Source organism: Melospiza georgiana, chromosome 2, assembly GCF_028018845.1.
Source record: "Melospiza georgiana isolate bMelGeo1 chromosome 2, bMelGeo1.pri, whole genome shotgun sequence".
Classification (NCBI taxonomy): domain Eukaryota; kingdom Metazoa; phylum Chordata; class Aves; order Passeriformes; family Passerellidae; genus Melospiza; species Melospiza georgiana.
This window is the reverse complement of record NC_080431.1, coordinates 80,393,913-80,420,211: the sequence shown is the minus strand read 5'-3', so window position 1 is coordinate 80,420,211 and position 26,299 is coordinate 80,393,913. Positions and strand designations below refer to the sequence as shown.

Below are 26,299 nucleotides of genomic sequence, written 5' to 3'. Positions count from 1 at the left end.
CTGTGGCACATTCCTCTGGGCCCTGGCAGTGCTGCCCTCCTGCTCCCTCACCGTTTCCTGGGGCTGGCAGCCCCATCCCGGGCATGGGCAGCGAGCAGGGAGCAGTCAGCAGTTCTGTGCCTCTATCCAGCCTTGCAGGCAGCAGACACAAGTCTCTCTACAAAGTATATCCTGGAATAGCTTCCTGCTGGGATAGCCTCCCAGGAGCCAGGGGAAACCTGTGTCTCGTTCTCTTTCCTGCACTCAAAGCCATGCCTCAGGAATCATTGAACAAGCAAAAACTCACTGTGCCTGGGGGGATCAAAGGAAAGCTGTGGAGATATTCAAGGGAAGGAATTCTCCAAGGAAACTCAAAGTGCTCTACCAAGCAGCCAGCAAAGGTGGGACTTGGGAACGGTCTGATGTGCTTGCCCACAGCAAGAGAGCAAATGTGGCATGGAAGGACCCAAAGCCTCACTGACCAGAGGAAATTAAGCCTTCAGGCAACAGGGATGGAAGTGATGTGACCCACAGGAACTGGGAGAAATTTGCAGATGCTGCTGGAACATTTCTTGGGCAACACCTGGAGCACATCTGGACACTCACATCTATCCAGGTGAAATGTTGGAGCAATTAAAGATCAAGTTTGTCTACAAAAGTGGGAGATGCTAGAATCACTGGTGAAGATTTGAATGCACATAACAAGAAAGAGAACAAAACAGAGATGCTGTATATTGATACAGTACACCTGCATCTTGAATATGGATTACAATTCTGGCTCCCTGCTCTCCCTGCAAAAACATATCATCTCTGCTCCGTAAACAACTGAAACAAAGCTCACAGAACAGCAGAGATAATAGGATGTAGCAGCTTACAGGAGAGGAATGACTAAGTTTGCTCTGCAGTCTGGAAAAGGGACGGGTATGACAAAGATGTATGAAATACCAAGTGATGCAGAGGTGAATAGAGACCAGTTATTTGCTGATTCTTCCAACTCAAACTACAGCTACTGTCAAGTGGAACCAGTGCCACCGGGAAGTGATGGAAGCAGGAACTTCTTTGCAGAGTCTGCCACCCAGCTGTGGAAGTCATCACCGTGGGGCACTGAGGAGGCTGAACTTGGCATGGGCACAAAAATGGTGTGGACAAATGCACAGAAGAAAAGAACATCAAGGACTTGCATACAGTAATGCTGCTCTAGCTTTGGACGTCAGTGAAAAGCTGGGGCTGGGCAAGTAGGAGTTGTACCCCTATCGGCTTATGCTATTCTTAGATCCTTCCCCGGGCATCAGCCTTTCTTTTTGTTTTATTTTGGTTTGGTTTTTGTTTGTTTTGGTTTGGTTTTTGATGTGAAACTAGAAGGGAACTCTGAGAGAGAACTTCAACAGCCCCATAGATTTCCTTGGTCAGAGAGTTGGTTTGTCCTGCCTGTTGAGGCTTTGCTTAGGACAAACAGTGGGAAATAGCCAATGGGCTCCCCCATCAAGTTTCTTCCTCCTGGAACTGAGATGGACAGCTCGGCTATGAACAGGAGAAGCTGATAAAGAGGACCCAGGGCTTGGAATGGAGAGGTTAAAAATGAGTGGACAAGTGTGGCCAGAACATCAGCAAGAGGCTCTGGAGTTCTTTAGCTTCTGTGTGTGTATGTGTAAGCAGGATACAAGACAAAGTGGACCTTTGACCAGGCCCAGCACAATCTTCCCAAGTGCTAAAGGCTGTGGCCAGATACAGCACAACATTACTGAGTATTCAGCCAAGAAATGGTCACCAATCCTTTGTCAGAATACCTACATTTCTGTAACTGAGCAGTCACACTGGTGTCCTACCTAACTCACACCTCTCTCCTTTGATCTGTCTCCCCAGAGTCCAGGCTGCCCCACGTGGAGGAGCCACCCCTAGGTCAGAAAGATGGGGGAAATGGAGCAGATGAAGCAGGAGGCTGAGCAGCTGAAGAAGCAGATTGCGGTAATGCTGGCAACAGCCATGGAGCTGCTGAGAGCGTGTCTACCCCACAATGCATGCCCAAACTTTCCTCCTCAGCCACAAGCTGCAGCTGGGCTTTCTCCATCTACATTCTTGAAGCCCTCTGCAGCTCTCCACAGCCCTTTAAATGCTAATGGGCGTCTTCCCACCATGGTGGGGGAAAGGGAGAGGAACAGGGACAGGGATCCCACAAGTGTCATGAATCCCCAGGATCTCCTCTGTCTCTGAGATCTGTCAGGTGGGAGGGTCTATGGAAAGGGTGTAGCACAGCAAACAGGATGCTGAGCAAATTTTGGCTCACGTCCCTGACAATTGACTGGTGTCAAGGTGTCTTAATTGCAGACAAAGATTGCTGACCACAATCCAAACACAGCAAAGCCACAGTTCCTACTTCTAGTAGCCCTCAGAAAATGACCCCAAATTTCACTTGTCATCACTTCCCTGCATGTTTTCAATCTGTCTCATCTGCTGTTGTCTCTTCTCCAGGATGCCCGGAAAGCCTGTGCAGACACAACGCTTGCTCAGGTAAGGGACAAGGCGGTCTGGGCAGGCTAGCGCCACTCTGAGGGCCTGGTGCCCAGTCAGGAAGGAGTTAGGAGGCAGTTAGGAGATGTGGAAAGCAGTACTGGTAGTCCAAGATAAATTCTTTCTCTCCCACCACGCTTTCTCTAGATTGTGTCTGGAGTGGAGGTCGTCGGACGCATCCAGATGCGGACCCGAAGGACCCTGCGGGGACACCTGGCCAAGATCTACGCCTTGCACTGGTCCACAGACTCCAAGTGAGAGCTGCTGCTGGCCTGCTGGCTGCAGGACAGCACATGGGTGTGAGGGGCAGGAAGGTTCTGATGGGAAGAAGGCCACTAACCTGACCTTGTTCCTTTCTCACAGACTTATGGTCAGTGCCTCACAAGATGGGAAACTGATTGTGTGGGACACATACACAACTAACAAGGTAGGAGCCAGGTGGCTGCAAACCGGGATGCTGGAGTGGTTCCTCTTGGAGATGGTGTCCTTGACCTGCTCTCTCTGCTGCCAAGAGCCCTGACACGGTTTCTGGTCCCCCAGGTCCATGCCATCCCTTTGCGCTCCTCCTGGGTCATGACCTGTGCCTATGCCCCCTCTGGCAACTTTGTGGCCTGTGGAGGCCTTGACAACATGTGCTCCATCTACAGCCTCAAGTCCCGTGAAGGCAGCGTCAAAGTGAGCAGGGAGCTCTCAGCCCACACAGGTGTGCGCACTCCCTGCCTGCCACTGGGTGCCCCCTGCTTCCAAACTTCACCCTTCTGTCCCTGCCCCTTTTCTCATGTTTGCTTGCTCCCCTTCCCAGGATACCTCTCCTGCTGCCGATTTCTTGATGACAACAACATTGTGACTAGCTCTGGCGATACCACATGGTGAGTGCTCCCTCCTGCATCCTGGTGCCATGATCTCTGCTTTTAGCACAGCAGCAAGTGCAGTCCTTGTGCTCTTCAGCCCTCCACTATCTAAGGAGGAACTGCTCCTACAATGGGGAGGCCACATGGAGCACCTTAGGAAGCCCCATCCATTCTTCCTCCCTTGGCAGAGCAGGTGCTTCTTTCCTCAGCTGAGGCCAGGTCAAGCAGTAGGGACCATGTCAAAAGTTCTCACAAAGAACAGTGTCATTTATACCAGGACAGAAAGAGTTTTAATTTTTTGTGGAGCACGCACATGTTCTCCACTTGTCAAGTCCTGCCCTCTATGCAAGGGACACTGCAGAGGTACTGCCTTGATCCTTTTGTTCCTGGTTCTCAGGGCTCACCGTGCTGTGATTCTGAACAGTCCTGAGTCTTTATTTACCCCACCCATCCCAATACCTGCTTTGGATGAACCTTTTGGCCAAGGAAATGTGGCATTTCCATCAGAGATCAGGGTTACACGGGGTTTGTTTGCCTGCTGTGCTGTGGAATCCCACTGAACAAGAGCTTTGCACCTTATGAGCATGGACACAGAAGACTTTTCTCAGCTGTTTGCTATTTTTTGTTGTCTGTGTCCCTCTTACTGTCTCTCAGTATTCCCTTCAGCTGTCACACTTCTATGCCAAACTTCACACACCCCCAGCCTTAGTCTAACTCTGTTTTGGCAAAGGTACTGCCAACAACAGCTGTGAAGATATTGTGTACAGCGGATCCAGGGATGCTCTCACCCATTTTCCCATGCAGTAACCACGGCTTCCCTCCTTTTGTTTGTGAGTGGGACACTCCTCAGCCTGGCTGTGGGTCTGCTGTGCCTGGGCTGGCTCTGAGAGCCCCTCTCCTCTCCTGTCCCCTCCTGCAGCGCGCTCTGGGACATCGAGACGGGGCAGCAGAAGACTGTGTTCATTGGTCACACTGGAGACTGCATGAGCTTGGCCGTCTCCCCTGACTTCAAACTCTTCATCTCGGGGGCTTGTGATGCTACTGCCAAACTGTGGGACGTGCGGGAGGGCTCCTGCCGCCAGACCTTCTCCGGGCACGAGTCCGACATCAACGCCATCTCCGTACGTACCCTCTGCACAGGGCTGGGGAGGAGAATGGGGGGTGGAACAGCTCCAAAAGAGCCCTGGGACAAGGTTGAAAGAAGCTGTCGCAGTCAGCAGGGTAACAGGGGTCTTAGACCTTGGCCCCATATCCAGCCTGAAGCAGGGAGTGCCCAAGTTCACTGAAGTTTGGAGGAGGGTTCTCCCCAGGCAGCAAAGCATCCAAGTCTTGAACAGGCAGCATACTGTGGTCTGTGGAGCTGAGCACCCTGACACAGGGGCTGGTCCAACTTTGCTCACAACAGCTGTTGGCAGCTGTGCTTCAGGCATGCTCCAGCAGCCCTGGCACAGGATGCAAGTGAGGCAGCAGAAATACCTAACTCAGCTGAGGTCAGCTCCAGACAGAAGAGGTGGGATCACAGGGAGATCTTCCGAAGATCAAATTTTGATGGGAGGCAGCTCAGACATTTGGGAGGAAGCACCTCCCTCAGAGCTGCAGAGATGGCAGGACAAGACACGTGGAGGACTATTCCATGTAGCTAAGCAAATGCCAGCTTCCTGCAGTCTGCTGCTCAAACCACCCTCCCACTGACCTCAATTAGTGAAACCTTCCTCAGTAGTCCCATGGCTACCTTGCCAGACAAATGGTTTTCTGCCATACCTGCTCCTGAGGAGCTCTTTATTTACTCCTCAGAGCAAGACCACAGAAAATGAGCATGTATGAGAAGGCTGGGATATGAGGATCAGACAGAGGAAGCCTCTGGTAGCCAGAATTATGTCAGACCTCAGCTGGGGGATAATGGGTGGACACTTGTCAAGGCCCAACCTAACAGCTGGAGTTAAAATAATCCTTCCTCGAGCACTAAGATATCTTGCAACAGCTTAGGCCATTTGTTTTCTTGGAGTGGAAGGGGTTTATTAGGCCTTATGAGAAGTATCAATCTCCCCCTTCAGCAGACTCAAATTCCACGATCCAGTGTCTGGTCCCACCAGGTTTTCCTCCCTCCGTGGCTTCCCCGTGCTTAGCAGGGGGGGTGAGGAGCTGAGGAATTCCATTGGGATCTGAGGAGAGCCTCACTCAAACACGGTGTGTGCCCTCCCCAGTTCTTCCCCAACGGCGAGGCCATCTGCACGGGCTCCGACGACGCCACGTGCCGCCTGTTCGACCTGCGGGCGGACCAGGAGCTGATCATGTACTCCCACGAGACCATCATCTGCGGCATCACCTCCATCGCGCTCTCCCGCAGCGGCCGCCTCCTCTTCGCCGGCTACGACGACTTCAACTGCAACATCTGGGACTCCCTGAAAGCAGAGCGTGTGGGTCAGTGCCTCCTCGAGGTCCCTCCTCCCCTCCCTGCCTCAGGGATAATGAGGCATTTATTTTTCCTGAACGTAGGAAGACATCCTATAGTGACTGAAACCCAGCAAAGCTCCCTCGTGCTTAGGGAGCACACCAGAACTAGGCCAACCCTCACTGGCCTAGAGGAGTTATTGTTTTTAATGTTAAGGAAGTCAAGCCTTTAAACAGCATTGATCAAGGGGGACAAAAAGGTTCCCATTAGCTAAAACTGCTCACAACCACCAATAGAATATCCTGTTTCCTCATGGCCTGCCAGTTCCAGGTACTCACAGTGCCACTTGGTGGCCAGGCACCAAGCCAAGCGTGCACCTGGGCTTCCATCCAACATCTTTGGGTACTCTGTGATGCTCATAGACAGATCACAGCACTTTTCCTTCAGATGTGGCCCTTACCTTCTGAAAAGTCATGAAACGCAGCCCATCAACAGCACTGCTGTTTCTCAGCCTTACCAAGGACCCCATCCTATCTTAGTCTTACCATCACTCCAGGGTGAAAGCAGCTGTATGAAGTTCAGCTGGCCAGGGTGAAAGCAGTTCTGAGGATTCAGCTGTCCAGGGTGAAAGCAGTTTCATGAGGAGTCGGCTGGCCAGGTGAAAGCATTGCATGAGGAGTGAGCTGGCCAGGGTGAAAGCAGTTTTACGAGGTTCAGTTGGCCAGGGAGAAAGCAGTTGTATGAGGTTCAGCTGACTTTACCTTCCCAAGAACCCCTTGGGTGCTGGTTGTACACCACACACAAAAGTTCTTTGGCACATTTGCTCCTGTTCTCCACGTACTGACTGCAAGAGGTTGTGCAGGAGCAGACAGGGCTGCACACAGCACGTGGGCACAGCCTGTGCCATGTGTCCCCTCAGCAGGGCCACCTTGTCACTTCTCACAGGGCCCCCCTTCACTGCCTGACCTCTTCCTTCCCTCCACAGGAATCCTTTCAGGCCACGACAACAGAGTGAGCTGCCTGGGGGTGACGGCGGATGGCATGGCTGTTGCCACTGGCTCCTGGGACAGTTTCCTCAAGATCTGGAACTGAGGACGGCAGCAGGGAGGGGAGGAGCAGCGGAAGCACGGCCCACAGCCCGAGCCCATGCAACACAGCATCAGCAGCTGAGCACAACAGAAATGCCTACCTACCACCCCACTTGTCTCTAGACACAGGTCACTTGTAGGAGTCTCCCAGAGTGAAAGGAGATCAGGGAGGAGAAGCAGGGGGAGCTGGGGAGCAGGAGCACAGGCATTGGCCCTTCTCTCCATCTCTAAACAGCCCCGGCGGTTTCCAGCCTTGTGCAGGCTTGAAGACCTGTTCTTTACGTCTCAGGATTTTGCAGTACAATTCAGACACCCTGCACCTTCCTTCAAACACCTCTGCCCACACTGGTACCCCTCCTCTTCCTGAGGACCCCTCATGCAACACCCACCCCAGACTAAGCTCTCTCCCTGCTTTAACTCTACCTAACTTCTCTGTGCAGCTGTCCTGTATCCATGCAGACAGCCCAAGACACACTGGATTTGAGATTTCTATGGCACCACCTCAAACATAAAGCTAGAGTAAATTTGGCTCATTTTCACCAGGGCACACTTAGCTCAAGTCCTATCTATGCATAAAGGGGGAAAGGCAGCCTTCAGACCTGCCAGAATAGCAGGGAATATATTTATTCTTGTCTTAGTTCAAGTCTTATCTATGCATAAATGGCAGAAAGGTAGCCCTCAAGACCTGCCAGAATATCAGGGAATATTATGTTTATTCTTATTTGTTGTCTGCTTCTTGCTGTTCCTTCCCTCTTTGCCTCACTCCTGCATTGTGTGGTGACCCTGTCTAACCAGTAGCCATCAGTCCATGTTTTCAACACTGTTTAGATCTTCATAGCCCAGGCAAATAAAGAAAGCTCACAGAAGCACTGCAGGCTGTGTTCTTTCCAGCATTGCAATGAGCTACTGCAAACAGAACTCCTTTCCTGTGACTGTTGCCTGCTGGTCTCAACCAGTCAACACCTCATCCACAGCCCTTGCTTCAGCTCACATCCCCAGGGGAGGGTGTTCCTCACAGACTGTAGGTGAGAACAGGCTGGAGTTGGGATAGTGAGATGTGAGTGCATCCTTTCAAAGCTTGGATATTTTAGCTCAGTTACACAACCATTTTTTCAGCCCCTATTCCACTTGTTGGCTCAGAGCAACATCCTGGGGGCCCCAGGCTCTGCTGGGAGAGCTGTGGAGATCAACAAGGCTTAGAGTAACTTACCAACAGAAGGTCAATATCAATGGACAATATTGTCTCACATTATTTTGGATGTCATCCTCACACAGACCCTTGCCTACCTCGGTTTGAGGCCAGTGTAGGAGCAGTACAGCTCCAGAGGTGACACTGGATAGACAATGGTTTCCTGCAGGGAGCTGCAGCTTCCCAGCTCATGCTGTTGTACATGGATTCAAGGCCATACCCTTCAGCATGCCCCAAGGCAGTTTTAAGGCTAATGGAAGGCTGAACTATTTGCTCCTGAGCCCTTGTCCCAGAGAAAATATTGTGCTGAGCAAGCACAACATCAGGACATACAGTCAGCAAAGGTTGAACACAAATTTATTTACTAGAGATAAAAACTCTTATGGAAAAACCAACACAGCTGATATACAGTAAAAGAGACAAAGACTGTGCTGTACATTACACATGACAAACTGGGAAGAGGAGGGAGAAATCTTTCCCCAGCAGGGATAGGTGAGAAATGTGACCACTGCTTTGGGGTTTCAGTCTATTGTAGGATTTCTTCCCTCTAGAAAATTCTCAAAACATAGGAGCAAATTATAGCAACATCCTGAAAAAAAGAAACGTCTAGTTCTCCACAAAAGGGCACTGCTGGTTCTCCTTGTTCAAGTCACTCCAAGCACAGTTCCCAGATTTAAGGCTTCTGCTCAGATCCACTTCCTTCTCCCCAAGGTTCTCTCCCAGCACGTGCCTCTTGCCCTAGAGAAATAAAAAAAACCCAAACACAGAGTATAAAACACAGGTTGATCAAAGGTTAGTTAATTCTCAGCAGAATATGTAGCCTATTTTCAGGCCATTCAGCTTGGACTCTCTTGTGACAACATACAAGAGTGACTTTTTTCTACAGCCCAGAGAGAAAGAATGAACTGAAACTGACAGTTTCACAGTAAGGCCAAAGACAGACACTGAACAAGACTCAGAGGCATTTAGTGACAAGACTGACCCACAGAAAAATATTTGTGAAGTTTCTAGTCTCTGCAGGCCTAGGAGGCCACAATTCACAACTGGGACCATAACAAACACAGAAATTGAAGGATTTGGCTTTTTTTTTTTTTTTTCAGCTCAATCTCCCTCCCTCAGCCTGACCCATTAAGCTTTACCTGGCGAGGGGCAGGAGCACTGGGGGAATTATCATCTCGTAGAATGCTGAGGGGAGAGCGGCCAGTTCCTCCAGATGTTGCCATGAATTTGTTGCTGGGCTTGTGTCTCACGGGCTTGCTCACTAGTTGACAAAAGGAAACACACCAGCACATCACAACAAGGCTCAAAGGTCCTGGATTTTAAATGCCTCAGGGCCTTTAGCAAAAACTTACCCAGGGGCTTTGAGGCAAAGGGATCACAGAAAGGTTGATGATGGAAGTGAATTCTAGAAGACCTACTCCAGCAGGATCACCTAGAGCCCATTGTCCAGGACCATGTTCAGGTGTCTCTTGAATATCTCAACCGAGAGAGATTCTGCAACCTCTCTGAGCAACCTGCTCCACTCCCTGGTCACCCTCATGGTGAAAAAAAAAAGTGTTTCTTGATATTGAGGAGTTTCCTGTGTACCATTCCGTTCCCTTGGCCTCTGGTCCCATCACTGGGCACCTCTGAAAAGAGCCTGGCTCTCCCTTCCTTCAGGTACTTGTATCTATTAACAAGATACCCCCTGAGCGTTTTCCTCTCCAGGCTGAACAGCTCTCAGCCACTTCTCTGAGGAGCAGTGCTCAGCACAGAGCTGTCTTAAACACAGTCTGTATCCAAGTCTCTTAGCACTGCTCAGCCTTAGCACAGAGATGTGCTGCCCGCCCTTGCTCCACAGCTCTTCCAATGAAAACCTGTAAGGTCCCTCTGGACAGGCCTCCACAGTCAAACACTCATCTGAGATTGGGGAAGAGCTGTTGTATACCTCTAGATTTTGAATACCGTTTAAAACCAATTTCTCATGCTTGGACAGAAATCTGTTCGATAGCAGTTCCCAGAGGGTGTCCGGGCCGCAGAGGCTGCAGGCGGTGGGACCCAGCCGAACTGGGGGCGGGACAGGCTCTGGCGGAGAGCACGCCTGGACAAGGCACCCCAGCCAGGCGGTGCCGAGAGCCCCGATTGCTCACGGCCCATCCCGGCAGCTCTCTGGGCACATGGAGCCCCGTCACCCCCGCACCGAGCACTCACCCGAGGCGAGGCCGTGTTCGGCCGGGCGGGCGGGCCGGGCCGTGCTGGGCGAGGGCGGCCCCTCCGCCCCTTGGCCCGCGGGCGGGGCACTCCGCTGGGCCGGCTCCTCGGCGGGGCCCGCCGCTCCCGGAGGCGCCGGCTCGGGGGCCGCGGCCTCGGCCCCGAAGGCCTCGCTGAGCTGCTTCACCAGGCGATCCACGCTGTCTGCCGGGGACGGAGGGGACCGGGGTGAGCCTCCGAGTCAGGCAGCCCCCAACCCGCCCGCCCACGGCCGCTTCACTCACCACTCGACACGGCTCTCATGGGCGTGCGGGAGATGCCGGGCGTGGGCGACCGTGGGTCCCGCTCCTGGCCGGTGCCCGCCGGCGCCTCGGCGGGGCTGGGCTGCGGGCTGCCCGCTGGGGAGCTCACCACCTGCGGAGAGGGCAGCCGTGGGGGCGGCGGGCCGGAGACACGCAGGGGGAAGCGGCGGCGGAGGGGCGCCTACCTCGATGGGGGTGCGCAGGATGCCGGCGGTGGGGGAGCGGGGATCGGTGACGTGAGCCAGGTGCTTGTTGCGGGGCGCGGCCGGGGTGGCCGGGGCGCTGCCAGAGGCGCCCATGGCGGCGGCGGCCGCACTGCGCCCCGGCCCCGCCGGACGCGCCGTTCGAATCTCCCGCGCGCCGGGCGGGGCCGCCGCCCATTGGTCGCTGCGCAGGGGGCGGGGCTCGCTGCGCCACGCCCACCTCCCCGCCCCGCCAGCCCGTCGACTCCGCAGTCCCCGCCCGTCACGTCCCGCCTCGCCCCGCTGTCAATCTTCGCAGATTGTCCCGCCCCCTCACCCCTCGGTGCGCCGTTATTGGTGGAGGAGCCCGGCACCGCCTCCCGCCATGGCCGGAGGGCGGTTGCGATTGGGCGAGCCGGTGGGTCGGCAGGGCGAGTCCCGCCTCCAGCCTCGCTGCCGATTGGTTAGGACCCGCCTGACCGCGCCGGTCTGCGATTGGGCGGGGCGGGGTTGTGGGCGGTGCCGCGGTGAGCCGCTGTCATGGCGGAGCTGAGCGAGGCGCTGCTGTCGGTGTTGCCGTCCATCCGGGTGCCCAAGGCCGGCGACCGCGTCCACAAGGACGAGTGCGCCTTCTCCTTCGACACGCCGGTAAGCGCGCCCCGCCGCCGGCCCGCCCGCTTGCCCGGGCTGCTCCCGCCGCGGCCGGCTCCCACCCCGCCGCCAGCCGGGGCGCCGCCCGCGCGTGGCCTCACGGGATTTGTGGTTCCCCGGTGGCCGCGGCGGCCGTTCCCGGGTGGCGCGCAGGGCCCTGATGGACTACTACGCCCGCCGTGCCCCGCGGCGCGCCCCGCCCGCCCGCGGTGCGCTGGGCGCTGTAGTTCGGGGGCCGGGGCGGGCGTGGGCAGGGCGCTCACCCCGATCAGCGGGGCCCGGCCCGCCGGCAGCCCCTGGAGAGGGAGCGCCCCCGGCCCGAACCCTCCGTGCTGCGCTCGCCTGGACTTGTAGTCCAGCGGGGGGCGGGAGGTCGGGCGCGTCCCGGGCCCGCCCTCGGCGGCGGGGGGCGGGCCGGGGGTCCCGCCCTGCCCGGGTCTGAGCCACCTCCCCGGCCTCGCCGCGCGGCCCGGCCCGGCCCGGCGGGCGGGGGGCGAGGCGGTGCTGTGTCATTAAGATGGCAGTGGTCCCTTCTCCAGCCATCTCCACCCCGCTGACATCCCTGCGCTTCCTGCGCTTTCCCCGCTCGGCCTAAGGGGCGGCGAAGGCAGCGGGAGGGCGAGGTGCCCCTTGCGCCTCTTGGCGGGCGCCCGTCCGGGCTGAGCCCCGTCCCGCAGAGCTGGGCTGAGATACAGGTCCTTCAGGGCAGGGGTACATGGCATCCTGGCCCTCTTCCCTCCCCGAGCTCCACAGGGATGCCTGACCCTGCGCTGCCTGCTCTGTCTCAGTCCCAGCAGCTTCTGAAAGCTTCTGAGTGGTTTCCCTCCTTTCCAGCCCCTGCATTTGGGTCCCCCGCCCCTTCAGTTTGCAAAGGGTATCTGCTGAATGAGTGTGGTGTTTTCCAGCTGCTGATGGGATGGTGGGGGCACATTCTGTATCTGTTTCCGAGCTGCTCACAGGCTTTTGAACACAACAGCAAAAGTAAACAGTGGTCTGTTAACCTTCCTCACACTGTAGCTTGGCAGCATTCCCTATGGCACTGGGAGTCATGTGTTTGGAGAGGGTGCCACAGTTTTGCTGGTAATGATTGTACCGTGCTCTGAACTTGTAAAGTGTGTGTGCTAGAGGCCTTTTACAAGGTAAACACTTAGGAAACTCAGGCTTTCCTGATTTGGTAGCATCCTGCCATAAATGAACACACAAATAGTTTTTCAAATACATCATGATGACAGGAGTACCTGTTCTTCTGGGATAGCCAGGCTGGGGCTTGCCATCCCATTTCTTACTAGCTACTTGTGGCTGTTATGTAGGAATGAGCTGTTGCCATGACTTAATGAATAATGACTAGTCTGCCATGCCTATCCTAGCAGCTGGAATGCCATTCCTGACCACCTCCCTTCAGTTTTGTCCGTTCTTCCTTGCAGGAGTCAGATGGCGGCTTGTATATCTGCATGAACACGTTCCTGGGCTTTGGGAAGCAGTATGTGGAAAAGCACTATCAGAAAACAGGCCAGCGGGTCTACCTGCACCTCAAAAGAACACGTAAACCGGTAAAAAATAAAAATACATGCACTCAAACTTGTTCTGAAATTGAGAGCTGGGCCGTGTCTGTGTATTCCATCAGATACAGAGTTTTCTCTCCTGAGATACAGCTGTTGTTTTTCCTGGTGAACTGAGGGACACCAGTGCTTCAGTTCTGCTTGTGCTGAGTCGTTGTATGGATTGCCCACGTTGTTTCTGCCTGGTTTCCTTCTGTTTTCAGAGTAGCTTGATTTCAATCCCTAAGGCTTGTCACAGCAAGCCTGTCCCCTTAACTCTTATTTCCCTGTTTCTTCTCAATGCCACAGAAGGAAGAAGACACCAACTCCAGTGCTGGGGACCCCCCGAGGAAGAAACCAACTCGCTTGGCCATTGGTAAGGAAGCAGTTGTGTGCTGTGTGGTCCCTGTGTTCAGCCAGGGGCTGCCTGGTTTGCCTCTTCTGCTTTACTCTTCTTGGCTAGTATCCCTGGCCAAATTCAGACTTCATGTTTTCCAGTGTGGCTCAGGTGAGCAGTGTCTGTAGAACAGTCATTAAGGTGGTGGTTGTGTCCAAAGTTGCATCTTGTTTTCCGTGTATAAATATGTTTATTATCCTCTGCCATGACCCTGCATGCCTGGCTCAGCTTGGTGTGGGGATCACCAGACTGGGACTGTTGCTTAAGGACAATGTCCCAGCATGGGGCTGAAGTAAGTTTGAGAAAATTTATGTCTGAGAAAAATAAGTTTGGAGGTCATGGCAGATAAACTCTTTTTTAAACTCCTCTGATATTGAACTAGCATTATTGATACAGATGGTGAAGAAATTAATGAGAAGTGCTGCGTTTTGGTTCATTAGGTTTTATAAGGCTGATACTGGAGGAAATGCATATGACCATTAAAACATAAAAAATACTTTAAATATTCAATTTTTTGGAAGAGCAAGGCTGGTGTTCCCATTACTGTCTTTCACCAACTGAGAGGGCTGTCGTGGCAATCAGTGGAGACACTGCTTATTTGGAGCAGTCTCAGCTGGTAATTTCTGAGCCATTATGGAGACACATAAAGGAAAGAACAGGAACATTTGTAGCAGTAATAGGTTCTTGGCTTGCTGGAAGCTGACCACTAGAGGGAAATCCAGAATCTGGACTGTGAATGTCTTGATTTTGGCTCACTTTTTTCCTGGTGTAGACGCCCAGTGACTCGTCTACTGCCAGAGCACAAACACCACTATTAAGACTGGCAGCTGCTCCCTGTTTTGCTGGTGAGCTGAACAGAGCCCCAAAGATCACTCCTAGCAAAACTGAGGGTGGAGTCTCTGTTTCTTCAGATAACCAGTGCTTTTATGTATAAATATGATTATGCTGCTTTGGGAGAGATGAGTCCTGGTCTGCATTATGAGTTATTTCTGCACCCTGAATTCTACAAAGGTCTTTCACCAAGTGTTGTCACTGGGTTGGCAAATACCTGCCTGTGATAACAGCTTAGTGGTGTGAATGGAGCAGGAGAGAATAAAAGAAAGTATTGGCCCTGTGAGACAATAGTCTCAAGTTGAGGAGAAGTTTTTTTTATCTTTGTTTTAGCTGAACTGTGGTGGTATAGCAAATTCTGACACGGGAGATTTTTTTAACGTACTAGAAAGATTTGTGAACAAAATGTAGCCCTTGATCTCTCTGTACCTCACTTTCCCCTCTCAATGAAAGATCTGCAGTGCTTGCCTCCTATGCCTGCACGTTTGTGGATGGACTTTTGTGGTGTGTGGTGCTTAGGTAGCACCATGGAAAGGGAGGCAGTGTACCTCAGGGCAAGCTGGTGCCTATAGACCCTCATCTGGAGCCTCAGAAGGTTCACAAAACCACCTGAGGGGACCTCACCAGTCTGGTTTAGTTTGTTTAGGGTTCAGAAATTGTGTAATGCCCTGGAGGGTTGTGTATTGGTTTACTCTGTGAAGTGGTGACAGGAAATCTCTAGGCTGTGCTGGAGAGGCACAGAAGAGGATTATCTAGGTATGTTGTTGCATGATGCTGGTAACTGTTTTCTCAAATCATTGTGTTCATACATAGCAGTTTGTGCATAGTGTACAAATTGTAGGTATCTAAGGAGAGAGTTGCAGGAGATGTCATGGGACTGGATATTTCTGACAAGAACGTTTTAGGGAAATACAGTAGTGATTATTAGAACTGTGTTGCACACAGGATTCTTGAGGCAGAGGCACTGAGCAGCAAAAGCTTTTCTTCCCTTCAGAGATTTGTTGCAGCTGCAGATGTTCAGATATTTGTTGCAGAGATTATTGCAGTCACAGCGTGCAATTTTTCTGGGAATAAATGAAATTCAGTTTAAAAACACAGGGGGTTTAGGCTGCTAATAAGCCATGTGTCTTCTGCCTGTTTCCTTTTGGGATGTAGGATGTGAATATGTGCAGAACAGAGAAGGCCAAGCTTTTCCTCTGAGTACCTATATAATCCAGAAACTGTAGGTGAGGGAATCTGCAGAAACTGCAAATGTTTTGGTGGACATCCATGATGACTGTGTACAACTGGCAAATAACCTTTTATGTATGGATCTCCAGTTTCTGGTGCAACCTCTGGAGAGCACAGCTAGGTGGACATAGAAACCACTATCACTGTACCTCTGCTCAGACTTTTTCTGCAATTCTGGATGTTCTGGTTCCAGAGGAGCTCCTGGTTCTTCTTGCTTGAGTGCAGGACTCTAGACTATCCTTTCTGGAAAAGGCAAGAAAGAGAGGCAGACTTCTTAAATATGCTGAGAGACCTGACCTTTGCCCTGGCTTACAAGATGATCTCTTCATGCACATCTCCATTCAGTCTCATGAGTATTCTGGTTAAGGTTGAGCACCCGCGCTTTATCACGGCTCTCTTCTGGCCAGTGCCTCTCTAGTGGAGGTTTGGTTTTCTTCCTGCTTGTAGCCAGAGCCTGGAGATTGTTTTTAAGCATCTGTAAAAAGAGCTGGGAAAAGCAAAATCTATTGCCACTAGGCTTGTAATTGTTCCTGTGAAGTCCACAGCACCAGCAGAAGCTCTGGGATCCAGAAGTGGAAGAAAGATTGTGGATCACTGGTTTAGATCATTGTCTTAGTCATAGTGTCTTATTTCATGTAAGCTGTGGGGAAAGAAGCTTTCCAAGCTCTTTGGTTTCACCTGTTACCACAATGATTTTTCATCTTGTAGGTGTAGAAGGTGGATTTGACATCACAGAAGAAAAGTTTGAATATGACGAAGATGTAAAAATAGTGATTTTGCCGGACCATTTGGATATTCCACGTGATGGGCTGGAGGGACTACCAGACATGGTCAAAGACAGGGTATGTTTGGCTGGAGGGCTGTGGTTACTGTTGGTGAGGAAATGTACCATTACAGAGAAGGAAACTGCCCTGTAAGGGATCCTGCAGAGCTGCTGTGAAGTCTCAGCTGGCAGTCACCAAGATTGCTCTGCACTTACACAGTGCTGTATATGTATAATGTATATATATGTATATTACAGAGTTCTGCCTTGTGTGTGACTGAGGCTCCCAGAAGTCCCAACCAACTTCCCTAAATGTGGAGTGCTGTGGCACTGGAAGCTTCTTGTGCCTTTACCATGGTAGGCCTTCATGTTTTCTCCTGCTGTCCTGGTTGCAGATTGCCAGTGCGATCGAGGCCATCCTGACAGCAGACTCAGCCTCACGGAAGCAGGAGGTGCAGGCCTGGGATGGGGAGGTTCGCCGTGTTTCCAAGCACGCTTTTTCCCTGCACCAGCTTCAGAATGACGTCCGCATCCCACCATGGTGAGCATAGTGCTGGAACTTGCTGTGTCACTCTGTCCCAGGCCCTTTTCCTGTGCTGGGCTGCAGCAGCAGATGAGGCTTCTTTTGAGAGTGCCCTTGTGTGTGCCTTGTTGTTAGGGTCTCTAGCTGGTCAGAGTGACCCCAAGACACGTTAGAAAATCTCTTTTCCCAGCCCAGTGCTTGAAGAAGGAGTCAGAGCTCTTCATTTCTCGCTCTCAAGGTTGTTTATTGTATCTTAGCTATAAAATTCTCTCTCCTGTCCTGCCAAGGTCTGCTCAGCAAGACAGTCCGAGGTATTCTGCCTGCCCCCGGGCCGGTGTTATGTCTTTATACTAAAAACTACGTGTACAATATTTACAATTACTTTCCAATACCTATCACCTATGTTAGACAGTGAGCTTCTACTCTAAACCAGTCTAAACATGACAGCAGAAGATGAAGGCCAAGAAGAAGAAGGAGAAAGACAGGACATACCCAGATTCCTCCATCTTGCCCCCTGAACCTCAATTCTAAAAAACCCCAAAATCTACTTTTTCACCTTGTGATAAATTCACTGTCATTCTACTTAATTTGTCATGGCTTGCAGATCTTCATCTAAGGTTGGTAACTTGCTCCACGAGTTATAATCAAAACCAGGGGCATTTTGGGCTCTGTGCCAGGGTCTCTGGACAGCCAGAGGGATGTCCTGGGTCCTGACACCTTGTCACAGTAGATTCAGAGGAGATGGCACACTAGGGTATGTCAGGATTCTCAGTGTTCTGTAGTAGAAGAGGAATGAGATCACTTACGGATATTGCAGGGGGCAGCAACGGTGAGGGCTTGGGAGGTAGAACCCAGATGTTTTCCCTCTGATCTCTTTTTCTGTGTTCCTTGTCAATAGTGGCTGGAAGTGCAGCAAGTGTGACATGAAGGAGAACCTGTGGCTGAACATGACCGACGGAGCCATCCTCTGCGGTCGGCGCTACTTCGACGGCAGTGGCGGCAACAACCACGCGGTCGAGCACTACCGAGAAACCGGCTACCCTCTGGCTGTGAAACTGGGAACAATCACTCCTGATGGGGCTGGTGAGAACGGGGCTCCTCCCAGGCTTAGGGAGGCCAGGCACCTCTCAGGCTGACGCAGATCTCCTGCAGGTATCAGGGTGGTGTTGGCCATCTTGTGACCTGGAGCACGCAGTGTCGTCCCACTGTGAACTTTGCCTCTCTGACCTGCTGCTTGTGTGAGGCAAAGAACGAGCTGATAAAAAAGCCTTGCCTTCCTCTGCCCCTCCCTTGTAATTGGGAGCTTTTAGAATAGTTATCCAGGTTGCCATTTGATTTTCTGTGTTGGGGTGTTCATCAAAGAATTGTGTGTTCAAATCCTGAGCGGAGATTATATGGCGCAGTAACCCACTTTCATTACTCCTGGCATAAGTGTACCTCTGTACCCTGATCAGTGACAAAGTTGTCTTGTCACATGTTTAGGAGGATTTAGAACACCATTCTGTCTGTTAATGTTATTCTGCTGAGAAAGGGCAGAAAGTCCAATGGCTCAGTTTGTCAAAACTCCCAGTTCTGAGCGCTTTCTTTATCCAGCTGTGAATTTAAGATCACAGGCCATTATAAGTTCCTTTTTTTTCTGTTTTCCTGCATAGATGTCTACTCCTATGATGAGGATGACATGGTGTTGGATCCCAACCTGGCAGAACACCTGGCACACTTCGGGATTGACATGCTCAAGATGCAGAAGGTGAGGAGGAAGTGGTGTCTTCCATAGGCCCAGAGGGAGAGAGAAGCAGCTCTGAAATGTCTTTGCAAGATTCCAGGTTTCTGTGGCTATGCAGAACCATTCCTGGTCAAGAAACTCTGTTTTTTTTTGTCACACACAGAGTTGTCTCATCTGCCTCTCTTCCTTGATTGCCTGTTTTGCTTTACTTTCATGTCCCTCAGGATTATTTCCCTGGGGTTATGTGTCAGTACTGCGGGCAGGGAGGCTCTCAGGTGCTGAGCTTTTTTTGTTAGTGTGTGGTTTCCATGCCTCTTTCTAGGGAATGGTTCAGATTTCTCTCATATTGCTTTTCCTTCCTCTTTCTGTCTCAGGTGTTCATATATATGGAAACAACTCTTCTTTCTTCCTCCTCTACGTACAGAATAAACCAGAATGGATTGACTCTGTTCTCTACAGCATTGCCCTTTTCACACCTCTGATGTTGCCTTGAGCCCTCTTTGAGGATTTTCCTGTTCTTTCCCTCTGCAGACAGACAAGACGATGACAGAACTGGAAATAGACATGAACCAGCGCATTGGCGAGTGGGAGCTCATCCAGGAGTCTGGTGTTCAGCTCAAGCCCCTCTATGGGCCTGGGTACACTGGTATCCGTAACCTGGGCAACAGTTGCTACCTCAATTCTGTGATGCAGGTGCTGTTCAGTATCCCAGACTTCCAGAGAAAGTAAGTGAGCTTAATCACTCCTTTCCACTAGTCTGGGATCAGTACAAAGGTCCCCTCGAGCTGGGTGCTTCTGTGGCAGTAATCATGCTCAGAACTGCATCTTTACCAGAGGAAGCTGCTTATCCCTTAGATTGCTCTGTTTTGCTCTGCAGGTATGTGGACAAGCTGGAGAAGATATTCCAAAGTGCACCTTCGGACCCCACACAGGACTTCAGCACACAAGTGTATGTAGAATTTTGGTGAGAGAAGGAAGGCTGAGACTGCCTGGATGCATCCCCTCTGTGCTCCTTTGCTCCAGGGTTCTCCCTCAAGCCTCACCTCTCTTTCCTTGCCTGTCACCAGAGACACTGATCCTCAATGATCAATGAGGATCTAAGCCAAGGAAGTTCAGCTGAATGCCCTAGATGGAGAGGACAGAGTGTACCCTGTGTTCATGAGAGACTCTGAAATGTATTATGTTTGGGGGGATTTCTGGGAGGCAGCTTCTCTCTGCATAACAGTTAAAAGGGACTTGCTCTCTTCAATGGAGGGAGATTGTAAAGGGATACATTTGGCAGCTTTATTCTCATTAGATAACTTATGTATGCCTAAAAAGGCTTCCCTCAAGAGGTACTGTGCAGGAGAGTATGCAGAAGGAGGAAAACAAGATTTGGGAGGGGGTTGCATTTCAAGTATGTCTAGTCTGTGCTGCAGCTGCTCTCAAACAAGCATGTGGAAGTTTGGGGTGGAGGAATGGAAGGTGGCATTTGTGGACACGGAGGTCAGTGGTACAGGAGGATTCTAAATTTGGGCAACCTGGAGTGAGGTGTTCACTGAGAGGGGATTAAGGTGAGACAGCCAGAAAGGTGATTGCTTGGGCAAAGGGAGGAATTGGTAACGTTTGGTTCCAGACAAATGGCAATATGGCAATAGTGATGGGGAAGGACTGCAGTGAAATGGAATAGCAGGAGGCTCTGGGCATAGGAGTAAATCACTGAACACACACTGTTGTCCATTAAGTGCCTGATGCAGTCAATCTTTCCTCTGGGAAAATGTGACCAGTCTGCTCAGAGCAGTGCTATTTCTGGCTCAGACAATTTCTCTGTGCCCTGTTGTCTCCTGCACGGTCAGACACTGCTCCGTTCCCCCGTCAGGCTGCAGCTCAGCTTGGCTCTTGCACAGCTGCTCTGTGGCTCAGCACCAGCTGTTCCTTCTTGTTCTGCTCAGTGTGCAAGCAGTGGTGGAGATTGGCACCCTAAAGCCCTGGTAACTTTGAAGTCAGTGATGTCTCCAGGGGCCAGAGAGAGCAGACCACGATAAGATAATCTCGCCTGGTGCAGCAGAGAGAGCTTTTATCTGTGAGACTGACATCCCATGGCAGTGTTAAAGCTGGATGGGTTGATGTGGCTCCTGGAGCATGTGAGATTGAGGAAACATTGATACTGGACTTTGTCCTTCCAGAGCCAAACTGGGCCATGGACTGCTTTCTGGGGAGTATTCAAGGCCAGCTTCAGCAGATGGGGAGCAGCAGCCTGATCAGAAGGTGAGGCTTGGACATCGCATCCTCTTGATGTGTGTGTTGCATGAGGTATTGTGTATGCCACGTCTTCCTTCTGAAAACATGTGCTGGGGCTTCTTGCAAGGCCTGTCACCTGAAGAAAAGCATGGCTAAGAGTAGAGTGCTGCATGACAGGACACATGCTGGGCAAATTATGACCACCTTCTTCCGCATTGTTCTTTGCAGGGTATGCAAAATGGCATTGCTCCACGCATGTTCAAGTCCCTCATTGGAAAGGGGCACCCAGAATTTTCCACTAACCGACAGCAGGATGCCCAGGAATTCTTTCTGCACTTCATCAACATGGTGGAGGTAATGGTTGAGTCTGTCTGGCAAATCATGGAAAAGTCCAGCTTGATTTTCTTCCCATAGCAAGAGGTGAGAAGCTGGCAGTCAAAGCAGAGAGAGGGAGAGAACACAGGGAAATGGGCTGTCTAGCACCTGCCACGGTGAGAAGGAGGGGTGCTTGGCCATGTTTTCAGGGCTGATTCCATGGAGAAATCCTTTTTGGGAGTGGCACAGCTGGAGGTGTAAAGTTTCTTCTCTAGGAGCAGGAATGCCATGGCTTCCTGGAGCACAGAAGCTGGCTTTAAGTTTCCTCTTTGCTGTCTTTTCCAGGGTACTGGGTACAGAAGTGACTACTCTTCAGCCATGTGCTGTGTGACATCACTGGTACTGCAGATCATTTTTTGTGCCATTCTACTATTACATCTGTCATTCTGATTTCTCCTCCTTCAGAGGAACTGCCGCAGCTCGGAGAACCCTAACGAGGTCTTCCGTTTTCTGGTGGAGGAGAAGCTGAAGTGCCTGGCCACAGAAAAGGTGAAATATACCCAGCGTGTGGACTACATTATGCAGCTGCCTGTGCCCATGGATGCTGCACTCAACAAAGGTCAGTAATGTGCCAACACTGCAACAGTAGCAAGCCCTAGGTTTGTGTATTGTACTATTCTTACGGAACTCATTAAATGAAAGAGGGACTTTGCTACTTCCGAGGCCAGGTCCTTCTCCTGCTTTTGTGGGATCAGGCTGATATCTTCAGAGGTGGTGTGACACAGTGATGTCCCTCTAGAGCCTTTCCCTTAGCCACCACAAGCTGGGCTGTGATTCAGCAGCACAACAGGAGTGACTGCAGTAGCAGAACTGTGCTCTGGAAGCTGTGCTCCATTCTCCATGGCCTATATCTATGGCCTGCTCTGCCCCTGGCTGTAGCTTACACCAGTCACTTTGTAGGTACCTAGAAGTGGTCCTTGACTCCTCTGCTTTATTCTCTAGATGAGCTGCTGGAGTATGAGGAGAAGAAGAGGCAGGCAGAGGAGGAGAAGCAGCCGCTGCCTGAGCTGGTGCGAGCCAAGGTGCCTTTCAGCTCCTGCCTAGAGGCCTATGGAGCTCCAGAGCAGGTGGATGATTTCTGGAGCACAGCCTTGCAGGCCAAGTCTGTGGCTCTCAAGTAAGTGTGTCCCAGCTAAGCTGTGATGAGCTGGCCATAGCTGCATCTCTGGGGACCTCTTGTAGTGGCTTGGGGGAAGAACATTACTGAAGCTTTGTAGTCCTCCACACCCTGGGTCCATAGAACACTGAAGCAGAGAGGAGATCAGTCCATCAGTTCTGGATGTTACCCTCAGTAGGCAGAACAGCAGTGCTAGTGAAGTCCTAGCCATCAGATCTCGGTTGCTGAGAGGCTATGAAAACACAGTGATATTTCAGAAAATAGTATCTTTTACTGTAAATTTAAAATTTAGCTTTGAAATCTGTACTGACTGTATGATGACGCTGATCTTGCACTATCTGTAAAATTTCTTCAAGTTTTTAACTGTGCAGATTTGAGCAGAACACTGAGTGTAACAGATGCACGAGTTCTTCAAAAGAATGCTAGTTTAAATGCTAGTAGCAAGGTTTTAAAAACAGCTTTAATTTTTCTCACTGCTTGTAGCACATGCAACAGTGCAAAATTGAAGTGACAAGACTACAAATGTAAGCAGCTTTCTGCTGTGATGCTGAGTGTTCTTTTGCAATGAAAGTCATCGGAGTTGGAAGTGCTTTTCTATACTCCATTATTAATGGGGTAATTAATTAATTTAATTATTAAACAAATACTCCATTATTAAGCAATAGCTACTATAAACAAACATCACACTGAAAAGTAGCATTTTGTTTTAATTTTTTCTGAGTTGTATTGAAACACTTCACTGTCACTTAATTTAGTTCTACAGTAAGTTGCAATTATCACCTGGTAATGAGTATCTGTCTTACTTACAGGTATTTTTTCCTTCACAAATGTTCCCCTCTGTTTCATAGCTTCCAGACAGTTTCTCTCTCAAATTGTCTAACTAAATAATATTTAATCAAATTCAGTTAACTTATTAAAATTCACTGCTTCTGTTTCATATCCAAAAAAGTGCTCTTGACAGTTCCTGCAGGTGTATGTGTTGATCTAATAGAAGCTGTTATTTCCACTACATTCCTTAAGGGTTAGACTTGAATTAAACAAAATCTGACCAGGCTTGTAAAATACAAGATTGGAAGGTAGACAATATGTACTATTTTTTCTCATCTCCAAGATTTGCATTCCATCTCATCTTGTTAGGATTTCTGCCTTAGAAATGGTTCTGTATTTGAGGAGCTTTAAGCTCAGCACAGACAAGCTGCACAGACAGGAATATCCCCCAACTTTCTCAGGACATGTCTCTGTCCTACTCACTGATTTCTTGGATCAGCTAGATGCCCTCAGTCTCTGCTGACAAGGTGTTTAAAAATATTCCATGTCTCTTCCAGAACGACGCGGTTCGCCTCTTTCCCAGATTATCTGGTCATCCAGATCAAGAAGTTCACTTTCGGTCTGGACTGGGTACCCAAAAAGCTCGGTAAGGAGGATGAGAAGTACAGAGCATGTAGGCACTGGGAGTCCCATATGGATATTGTGGTCATTACTGCTAGGAGGAAAGTCACAATCCCAAAAGTTGCTGCAGGCATCCCCAGGGACTTACCCTTCCAGATCTCCCAGCCAAGTCCTTTGTTTCTGCCCCTGCATGGAGGCTGAGTAAGACCATATCTTGCAGATGTTTCCATTGAAATGCCAGAGGAGCTGGATATCTCTGCACTGCAGGGAACGGGGCTGCAGGAAGGAGAAGAGGAAATGCCAGACATCGCACCCCCACTGGTGACACCAGATGAGCCCAAAGGTAGCCTGGGGTTCTATGGCAACGAGGACGACGACTCCTTCTGCTCCCCTCACTTCTCCTCTCCGACATGTTAGTGATTCTCCTCCTCTCTTCCTGATGCCTGACTCATTTCCTTGCTCTCCTTGCCTTGTGTCCCATGCTAGCAGTTTCCCACTTGCTCAGACTTTCCCTGTCCTTTTGTCAGCGATTGCCAGCTGCCTCCCTTGCATGCCTGTTATGCAAGGGTGTTATGCAAGGGGGTTTGTTGATTCCTGTTCTGTGCAAGATGGGGTGGCGTGTCCACTGCATTTAGAGGAGGCAGAGCTGGAATTTATACAGGATTTAATTGGTGGGTGTATTTAATTTTTATAAACCACAGCAGGAGGTCGGGTTCAGAGCCTACGGAAGAGCCAGTGCTCCTGAGTTCACAGGTTGAATAATTTTGTTTTTTGCCAGTGTGTGAGACTGAAGAAGAAAGGTGGCTGAGAAAAGCCAAGAGATGGAACTTGGTGTGAAATAAAGCTAGGAGGTGGTGGCTTTGGAGGCTGTGTGACACGAGATGAAATGCAGCCAGCGGGGATGGGTGGGAGTGGGTGGCTCTAACGTGTGTCTCCCCACAGCACCCATGCTGGACGAGTCGGTGATTATCCAGCTAGTGGAGATGGGCTTTCCCATGGATGCCTGCCGCAAAGCCGTGTATTACACAGGGAACAGTGGGGTTGAGGCGGCCATGAACTGGGTCATGTCACATATGGACGATCCAGGTACGAGGCCATGGCCGTGGTGAGGCTTACTGCCTCTGGGCTATTCTTGTGTCCTACTACCACAGTGGAAAACTGAAGTAGTTTGGACTTGGGCTGTCCCCTCTTGGAGAGATCTGATTACTCTGAGCTGTGTTGTGTTTCCTGCTGCAGACTTTGCTAACCCGTTAGTTCTCCCTGGGTCCAGTGGGCCAGGGTCAACTATTGCCTGCCCAGACCCTCCTTCAGAAGACAGTGTGGCCACCATTGTCTCCATGGGCTTCTCCCGGGACCAGGCGATGAAAGCGCTTAGAGCCACGGTGAGAGGCACGGGCGACATCAGAGCGCAAGGATTTTCCCAGGAACAGGAATTCCCAAGGTCACTGTCTTCTTTTTCCTTCCAGAACAACAGTCTGGAGCGTGCTGTGGATTGGATCTTCAGTCACATTGATGACCTCGATGCAGAAGCTGCCATGGATATCTCAGAGGGGCGCTCGGCAGCCGAGTCCATCTCTGAATCCGTCCCCGTGGGTCCCAAAGTGCGCGATGGGCCTGGAAGTGAGTTCCAAGCCAGAGGAATTGGGATTTTGGGGTGCAAACTCAACATTTTTTTGTCGTTCCTGATCCATGCAGTACTGCAGGTTTTAGCAGCAGCAGCTATTGCAGAGCTGGTCTGGTTGTAGAGGTGGAAGCAGGGAGGAAGAGGGAAGGAATGGCAAAGTATTCTAGACCCTTCAGGCTGGATGAGGATTACATGGAAGCCAGGAAGAAAGAGGCTGGGGAAGTGCCATCAAGTGAAAGACAGGAGGGGCTGTGCTGCTTTTATCCAGTGGTGCTGGGAGGCTTTTTTTGCTCTTTTGGTTCCCACTGCAAAAAGCAGGATTTGTGCCAGTGCTGCTGGATGCTGTGGGGAGGTGAAGTCCCTGCCTTACCCATGGCCCAAATAAAAAGTTTGGAGAAGGCTAAATGGAAGTTAGCATCTCCTATTTCCCTGTATGCTTGGCCTTAAGAGCACTCACAGTCACACTTGATGGGGATCAAGTTCTAAATTATTACCCAGCAAAGCTTCCTTCAGGGATCCTTCTCTAGAAGGGGCCTGGCACAGGGTGTTAGGGAGTAAGACATCTTTCCTCTTTCCCTGACAATCCTCTCTTCCCTCCTTCTTTCAAGAATATCAGCTGTTTGCCTTCATCAGCCACATGGGCACTTCAACTATGTGCGGACATTATGTTTGTCACATCAAGAAAGATGGCAGGTAAGCTTTTCCACAGTGTAAGGGAACTGAGGGACTGGTTTAAATCCCCATCCTGCCCCATTTTCTCAGAGGTCTTGGGGGGCTGGGCCTGAGAGCAGGTGAGTGCAATCAAGTTGTGTCTTAGCCATGGAATGGCATTCCTGAGCTCCTCTTGTGTCTGTTGCAGGTGGGTGATCTACAACGACCAGAAAGTCTGTGCTTCTGAGAAGCCCCCCAAGGACCTGGGCTACATCTACTTCTACCAGCGGATTCCCAGCTAGAACATCCTCTTGCTGTGTGTGGTGGGGGGAGAGTGGGCTGAAGGTGTGGGGGGGAAAAGGGGTGGGGGCAGTGAGGGTGGGAGCAGGGTCCTTCTCGTCCCTGCTCCTTTCCCCAGTCCCTTCACGGCCTCTCTGTGGAGACACAGGGAGACAAGAGTTCACTGACTAATCGGCTGGGGGCTGGAGCCCCTGTGGACAAGCGTGAAGGGGGTTTGGGGGGGTTGGGAATATCTGTTTCTATAGGAAATGTCCTCACTGTCCTCACCCCCGTGACACACAGCCCT

At 51.0% G+C, this 26,299-nt stretch overlaps 3 protein-coding genes across 4 annotated transcripts; 2 read left to right on the top strand and 1 right to left on the bottom strand.

Moving 5' to 3' along the window:
• The first annotated feature begins 1,887 nt into the window (after window positions 1-1,887).
• Window positions 1,888-6,822, top strand: GNB3 (G protein subunit beta 3). The gene is made up of 9 exons (XM_058018263.1): window positions 1,888-1,944; window positions 2,449-2,487; window positions 2,635-2,741; window positions 2,851-2,914; window positions 3,028-3,190; window positions 3,290-3,356; window positions 4,258-4,459; window positions 5,543-5,759; window positions 6,716-6,822. The coding sequence occupies exons 1-9, from the start codon at window positions 1,888-1,890 to the stop codon at window positions 6,820-6,822; spliced, it is 1,023 nt and encodes a 340-aa protein (XP_057874246.1).
• A 1,609-nt stretch (window positions 6,823-8,431) lies between these two features.
• On the bottom strand, window positions 8,432-10,798 carry CDCA3 (cell division cycle associated 3). Its single transcript, XM_058018586.1, has 5 exons — window positions 10,685-10,798; window positions 10,482-10,611; window positions 10,198-10,401; window positions 9,147-9,268; window positions 8,432-8,745 (listed from the first exon to the last, which is right to left on the bottom strand). The coding sequence occupies exons 1-5, from the start codon at window positions 10,796-10,798 to the stop codon at window positions 8,614-8,616; spliced, it is 702 nt and encodes a 233-aa protein (XP_057874569.1). The 3' UTR covers window positions 8,432-8,613.
• Window positions 10,799-11,190: 392 nt separating this feature from the next.
• Window positions 11,191-26,059, top strand: USP5 (ubiquitin specific peptidase 5). Of its 2 annotated transcripts, none has more exons than XM_058045119.1 (20): window positions 11,191-11,329; window positions 12,757-12,882; window positions 13,180-13,246; window positions 16,037-16,170; window positions 16,487-16,632; window positions 17,513-17,697; window positions 18,267-18,361; window positions 18,869-19,062; window positions 19,215-19,286; window positions 20,503-20,584; window positions 20,786-20,911; window positions 21,338-21,491; window positions 21,875-22,049; window positions 23,375-23,463; window positions 23,659-23,781; window positions 24,381-24,524; window positions 24,675-24,820; window positions 24,905-25,058; window positions 25,671-25,755; window positions 25,922-26,059. In XM_058045119.1, exons 1-20 carry the CDS (start codon window positions 11,222-11,224, stop codon window positions 26,013-26,015), a joined length of 2,499 nt encoding a protein of 832 aa, XP_057901102.1. In that variant the 5' UTR covers window positions 11,191-11,221; the 3' UTR covers window positions 26,016-26,059. The 2 variants fall into 2 exon arrangements, with proteins under 2 accessions (XP_057901102.1, XP_057901100.1); XM_058045117.1 differs by having other exon boundaries at window positions 23,659-23,850.
• The last annotated feature ends 240 nt before the right edge of the window (window positions 26,060-26,299 follow it).